Source organism: Nansenia antarctica (assembly GCF_963989245.1).
Source record: "Nansenia antarctica genome assembly, chromosome: 19".
Taxonomy (NCBI): domain Eukaryota; kingdom Metazoa; phylum Chordata; class Actinopteri; order Argentiniformes; family Microstomatidae; genus Nansenia; species Nansenia antarctica.
The window spans coordinates 19,604,270-19,611,769 of NC_137692.1; the positions used below are offsets into that span (position 1 = coordinate 19,604,270).

A 7,500-nucleotide genomic window follows, 5' to 3' on the forward strand; every position below is an offset into this window, starting at 1 on the left:
GAGACTGTGGACACCTGTGCTTGGGGTCAATTGAACCCCGCTCCCCGTCTCTGTGATCCTCAACCTCACCCCTGCTCTCTCCCTGGTCCTCTCTCTCTCTCCAGATGAGCGCGAGGCCGTGCAGAAGAAGACCTTCGTTAAGTGGGTCAACTCCCATCTGTCCCGAGTCTCCTGCAGAATCACTGACCTCTACATGGACCTGAGGGATGGACGCATGCTCATTAAACTACTGGAGGTGCTCTCTGGAGAGAGACTGGTATGTACATGCATGCATGCATGCGCGTGCACACACACACACACACACTTACATACACACACACACACACTTACATACACACACACACACACACACACACACACACTTACATACACACACTTACACACTTACATACACACACACACACACGTGCACACATGCACACACACGGCACAGCCGAAGTTGTTTCTTCGAATGCTCTCGCTCCAATGTGTTCCGTGTTTTGGAGTACCGGTATCTCACACCATCCATTTCTCACTACTCTCTGATGATGTGTAGCTATATTACATATTACATAGTAATAAGATACAGTATAACTCTTTCATATCTCATTGAGTCAACATTATAAAACAAGACACACCTTCTCACTTCTCTTTCTTACTTCTGGGAAAGTGAAGATGCTTTTCACATGATCAGGTACTGCATCTTTATATAGACACACACACACACACACACACACACACACGCACACACACACACACACACACGCCACGTGCAGTTGGATGCTAGAGGCTAGGGTACCTCCGGAGAGCATCTCTGTCCTGAAGTAACCCAGTCCCAGTTCTATGAAGTGTAAAGATGTCAGAACACACTGAACCAGATTAGCTGTTGTGCCTCTTCCCAATTACTGGTAGCAGGATCGCTGCTAACAAAGAGGATTAGCAAAGCTTTAGCATAGCATAATGGTTTTGATGAACCATGTCTGTTTTTAGCACTCTCACACCCCTCATACACACACATACACACACACCCACACCCACACACCAGTTGAAAAGGCAGTGTCTCGATAGATTCGTCCAGACAGCTCTGGAATCAAACTGCAATTAAACCAGAATACTGGCCGTACCACTTTCACCCCCCACCTACTTTCACCCCCCCTGCCTTGTGACTTGCAGTGGTTTGTGCCAAACCCTGGGCCTTCCATTGACGGAGGCTCTCGGGGCTGCGCTGTGAGAAAGATATGACCAGGGCTTCAACTCAGGCACAGTGAATGCCTTCTACTGTATAAACCCTTCAAAATACTCAGATTTGAGTTTCTGTTTTTCCTGCTGGGAGGAAGTGAGGGGACAAGAAAACAACAATAACAACAGCAGCAGGAAAAGGAACAGATTGAAAATCTGCCATTGCTGTGATGGAGTGGAGGGAAGGGAGAAGGACAGAGTTATCAAAGAGATCTGTTGAAAGAAACAGTTGGTGGTTGGCCAATATGGAGTGACTGGCTACACAATGGAGTCTTCTAGAAGACGACGCCAACTGAAACTAGACTGTTTGCAGCAACAGTATACTGTATAGTTGTATTTGATTTAGTTGGCGACATCGGCGAGTATGATTGGCAGTCTTTTCTAGTATGATTGAAAGACCAGGATGTCATTACTACTACTGTGCATCCCCTGAAAATGTGATCTTTAGATAATATATGGTATTTAGCAAACACTTTTATCCAACGCGACTTAAGTACAGTGAGTGCATACATTTTAAGTATACACTGTTATGGTCCTAGCAGGAATCAAACATTAGCATTAACTGAACCACACACAAACCACAACGATCCAGGACATGGCGTGTTAAGGACATACTCATGCAATATGCAACTGTTTAGTATCCTAGTGTTTTAGGATCCTATTCCGAGCATGGCCGTAGAATACCAGGCAGCTGGCCGTCCTCTCTGAACGGCTACAGGAAACAGAGGAATGGAGTGTTAAAGTTCACATCATCACAGAACACTACACACACCAGATGGATCTTTCTGTTTCTCTGGTGATTGTTGTTAGTCAGAGAGTGATGGGATCCCGTGTGATTCTCCAGCTGTCCCAATAAAGCCGTGGGTACTTCCTAGGTCGGCGGGGTCGTGACCCCTGGTAAAGCTGGTAATTTGATCTGACCCACAGTGATGTGATGGACCCAGTGCATCGGAGCTCTCAATTCCTCTCTGGGTCACACGCACGCACGCACACACACGCACACACGCACACGCACACACACACACACACACACACACACACACACACACACACACCCCTTAGTGGGCTTGGGCTGGACACACACACACAAACACACACACACACTTCCATGAACATGTGGATATTGTGCATATGGATCTTGCCGTTATACATTGTGTAATAGCGGAGACTCAGATCCACTGAGAAGTTAAATGATACATCTGCATGCCTGAGGTATGCCAGTAGTTAGTTAAGTAGGTCGTTAAAACAGATGGAGTCCTGCCCAGTCAGATGACTCACAGGAAAACAGTTGTGATTATCATTAGAATGTCAGTTATGTAAAGAGACGGTAATTACACTGGTGTGTAAATCACACTGCTGATTCTACCCGATGACATAGCTAACATGTCTGTTTCCCTTTTTTTTCTGTGTGTGTGTGTGTGGTGTGTGTGTGGTGTGTTGTGTGTGTGTTGTGTCTGTGTCTGTGTGTCTGTGTGTCTGTGTGTGTGTGTGTGGTGTGTGTGTGGTGTGTGTGGTGTGTGTGGTGTCTGTGTCTGTGTGTCTGTGTGTCTGTGTGTGTGTGTCCAGCCCAAGCCCACTAAGGGGCGTATGCGTATCCATTGTCTGGAGAACGTTGACAAGGCACTCCAGTTCCTGAAGGAGCAGCGCGTCCATCTGGAGAACATGGGCTCCCACGACATCGTCGACGGCAACCACCGCCTCACCCTGGGCCTCATCTGGACCATCATCCTCCGCTTCCAGGTCAGCTGACCACCACTTCCTATGTGCCTATGCTTAGTCATTAGATGACCATGCTACAGACATGGGTCATCTGTGATGTTAGTTACTAGATGGCTATGCTATGCTACAATGGACATCGGGGTATACAGTGCCCTCCCTCCACAATTATTATGGTAAAGATAAGTGGAAAAGGGTTAGAAAAAATCACCTTTTGGTGAATTAGCTTAATGTCACAAAAAACTAGAAACATCCAACCTTTAATTGAAGTAAATGTATCCTGAGACGAAAAAAATCAAGAAATAATTATTTATAACAAAACTATGTGTGCCACAATTATTGGCACCCCTAGAAATTCTTATGAACACAATGTAACTGAAGCATTTTTTCCATTTATATTTTACTTTTTATAAGTTGATCAGAAAGTTTCAAGCAGTAATCCATGACTTCCTGTTTCACTGGGGTATACATATGAGGTGACACAGAGGCCATATTCCCGTATTCATACATAAACATGGGAAAGATAAAAGAACACAAATCAAATTAGGGAAATGTGTGTTGAGCTTCTTAAGTCAGGGAATGGCTATTAAAAAATAGATACTCACCTGAAAATGCACATATCTACCTATAGATATGGATATTCAGTAGATGTCAATTTTACAAAGGACAATATTGTCAGATGTCTTTGAGCAATTATTCAAGTTGTTTGTCCTTAATCGAGGATTAGGGGTAAGGTTAAATTAACGGTAAGGGTTACGATTTGGCTTAGTGATTTAGAATAGTATTCAACTGCATGAAGGGCCATATTATTTCCATCCTTTGCACCATGGCCAGATAGATGCAGACCTCTGGGTCTATGACGTAGTACCAAGGGGATGATCATGGACTGACCCGAGGGTGGACAGAGCACAGTTGGAGCGATGGGGCGGGAAAAGGGATTTAATATTATAAGCCCTTGTGTGGATTAAAAATGATTTTTTTTAGCCCACTTACAATAAATCCACAGATGCAAGAATCGAGTAAAATCTAGATGGTGAGGGATGGCCAGTAAAAGTAGGAAACGCGTGTGTGTTGTTGTTGTTGTATCAGTGGGAGCCATTTGGATGTACAGTGCGCAGTAGGGCGTTCGTGCAAGTGTCAATGTGTGTCTAGAGAAAGGAACAGGGGTGTTTGTATATCTTTGTCCCTCAATGCAGGTAAGAGGTGTGTGTGTGTGTGTGTGGGGGGGGGGGGGGGGCTCTGTGTGTCTTTTGTGGGCCTGTATGTTAGAGCTGCGTGGCGGGGGGGGGGGGGGCTCTGTGTGTCTATTTTTTGTGTGTCTTTTTTTTTGTCTCTGTGTGTCTTTTGTGGGCCTGTATGTTAGAGCTGTCTGTGTAACATATCTTCTCTTCCATTTCTTTCCAAATTAATCTTTTTAATTGCGACTTTAATAATCAGGATGTTTATTTACATGTCTGCGACTGTGGGCTTCAGTAAAATGGCTGTGTCTCGCGGAGCCTCGTGCTGGTTCGGTCGGTTTCTTGCTCATACTCTGTAACAGAAAGCCCCCCCACATTTTGTGTTGGTTAATTTAATTCATTGGTCTTCGGGGTCTCTGTGTAACAGATCCAGGACATCAGCGTCGAGACGGAGGACAACAAGGAGAAGAAGTCGGCCAAAGACGCTCTGCTGCTCTGGTGTCAGATGAAGACTGCAGGGTGAGTGGTGTCACGTGTGGTTGTCGTGGCAGCGTTGGTGAGTGTCACGTGTGGTTGTCGTGGCAGCGTTGACTGCAGGGTGAGTGTCACGTGTGGTTGTCGTGGCAGCGTTGGTGAGTGTCACGTGTGGTTGTCGTGGCAGCGTTGACTGCAGGGTGAGTGTCACGTGTGGTTGTCGTGGCAGCGTTGGAAAACAAGCCAGAATGATATGAGTGACTCTCAATTGGTTTATCCCATTTGGCCTTTTGCCCTGAGCAGAGTTAGCATTTCAGTACAGGAAGAAAAATCGACTTAAAGGGGCAATCCGGGATTCAAACGATTGAAGCGTTCTCTCCGCCGGTGTGTTTCGTTTCTATTTGAAATTATGCACGCAAGACTGACCAATTTATGACGTAAAAATGATAGTTAAAATTATGTTTTGAAGCTATACAGTGTTTGTTTACAATTGAGTAAAATAAGCTGCCTTATATGCTGCTGATGTGGTTGGAATTGAACTAAGCTCAAGAGGCATTTATACGTTTCATTCTTCAAGAATCAATGGCTAAATATGGCTTAATAATTTCGTATTATTCAAGTCCAACAATTGACAGAGGTAAGGGCCATATAAACATTACTGGGGGAAAAAACTTCCCGTTCCTGTCTTGAGTTTGTCTGCAACGTTTTTCTTTTCAGTAATGTTTTTTATCTAGCCTCTGTCATGTCTCAAAATCAGGTATTACAATATGATGAAATGCGATATCATATACTATGCAGTATAATACAGATATGATACAGTACAGGAAGTCAAGTAGTCGTCAGGTAGTGTTCAAGTAATCAGGTAGTGGGCAGGTAGTCATATCATATAGATTATTTTTGCAGTGAGGATGGTTTTGGGGGAGACGGTCTATTGTTCCTTTGTTCGGTCATGTAGGCCAGTTTTGAGGAGTGACTGGGATGGTGTCGACCCATTGTTTTCTCCGTCTTAATATCTGGGGGTTAGAGTTAGGGCTGTGGCTCTTCGTGAGCTTAGAATTATAAGGTTCTATCTCCGTTTAGGGTAGTTCAGAGATATTGAGCGTCAAAGTTTTTACATTCCATTATGGTTTGTGAGATGGAACCGTAGTATTTTATTAATTACTAACTCAAAAAATGTCAACATTTTAAAAATAACATAAATAAACATCGATAATGTTTCATTCTTCTCTGGCTGCTCACTGGAGGAATCACCTGATCTAGTATGACTATGCACTGTCCACTTCTTAATGATACACAAAACCTTTTAGAGAGATGAATGTTCATTAAACAGATGGAGTACCTCCAACTTGTGTAACTTGGTACTTGGAAGGGTAAAGAGTGCTTTGTAATTTGTAATGTCGGTTTGCCCATTGCCAATGGTTCACATACTTATTCACACAGGATGTTTTGGTTAGTCACGTTTAATAATTTATTTCACATTGAATGTGTGGAGTACAACGTCCGGTTTAAACACATTCCAAATTAAATGATTTCAATTTCAGCCTCCAACATAACAACATGTGGAAATCCACATACTTTTTTCTTGGCACTATATAATGCCAGAGAGAGAGCTGCCATTTATTTATTTTATTTAACCTTAATTTAAATCATTGAGAACACATTCTCTTTTACAATAACAACCTGACATAGAAGTGGCAGTGAAAGCAAAGCAAACAAGTGAAGTTTACAGAACGAATAAACAGTTCTTAAAAAACTCATAAACAACAGACACATGGCTAGGGAGCAAACATTTATCAAACATTTGGTCTATCCCTGAGTAGAGAGAGTTAGAGTAGTCTCACACAGAACTACCACAACATTGAAACAGGAACATGCTGTCATATTTACGTTAACACAATTTTCAGGATGCTGTGCCGAGAGGGAGATGAGATGCATTGGCACAAATGTTGATCTGAAAAAACAAACATGAGAAGGTACATACTGGTAACAGCAATACATCAACACACACACACACACACACACACACACACATGCGCACACACACACACACACGCGCACACACACACACACGCGCACACACACTCGCGCACACACACATACATACTCACGCACACGCACACGCACACACACACACACGCGCGCGCGCGCGCACACACACACTCACGCATACGCACATACATACTCATGCACACTTGCGCGCACACACACACACACACACACACACACACACACACACACACACACACACACACACAGTGTGTGCTGAGCGTCTTGGATAAACAGCCCCCAAAAATGACAAAAATATGTTATATTTCATAAAGGGAAGCTCTCTGAAAAATAATTTCACCTACACTCATAACAGGAGGCTATATTCTCGAAACCTCAACAACTAATCTGCCATTTCAATTATTTGAAGTAATCTATACCTGCATGACGTCAACAATTGCATCGACACTGTTTTTCTTTTTTTTAATAGAAGCTTAGCATGCGATACTGAACCTTTCAATGCGGGCAGGGCGATTTTTTTTTTACAATTTTCCTACTTTGTTTTAGGATCAAGTCAAATCAAATTTTATTTGTATAGCGCATTTCTTACAAGATGCAACTCAATGCGCTTCACATAATAAACATTCTCAGTCAATCAATCAAAGGATGATTGAGATTACTTCTGAATTTATATTTGATGTTATGTGCATATTTCTCGGTGCCTTCATCTTTATATGATCAACATTCTCACAATGACATCACTATCATATGATCTGCATCATAACACAGTCAGCAGTGTGTTCATCGCAACAGCTGTTGACCAGAGCTATCTCTGAACGCCTCTCATGCCTCATGTCTCACCATTATCACATGAGGCTACAGTAGAAGATCCAGAGAGGGTATAGCTATAGGCTCTACCACAGAGACA

General features: G+C 43.2%; 1 protein-coding gene across 1 annotated transcript in view; it reads left to right on the forward strand.

The window, feature by feature from the left end:
• The window catches only part of sptbn1 (spectrin, beta, non-erythrocytic 1), a 59,373-nt gene that overhangs the window by 18,405 nt on the left and 33,468 nt on the right, over window positions 1–7,500 (forward strand). The window contains exons 2-4 of the mRNA XM_080549131.1: window positions 105–256; window positions 2,785–2,958; window positions 4,540–4,631. Of these exons, the coding sequence (XP_080405257.1) occupies window positions 194–256; window positions 2,785–2,958; window positions 4,540–4,631 (329 nt within the window). The 5' untranslated portion in view covers window positions 105–193. The remainder of the gene's footprint in view (window positions 1–104; window positions 257–2,784; window positions 2,959–4,539; window positions 4,632–7,500) is intronic.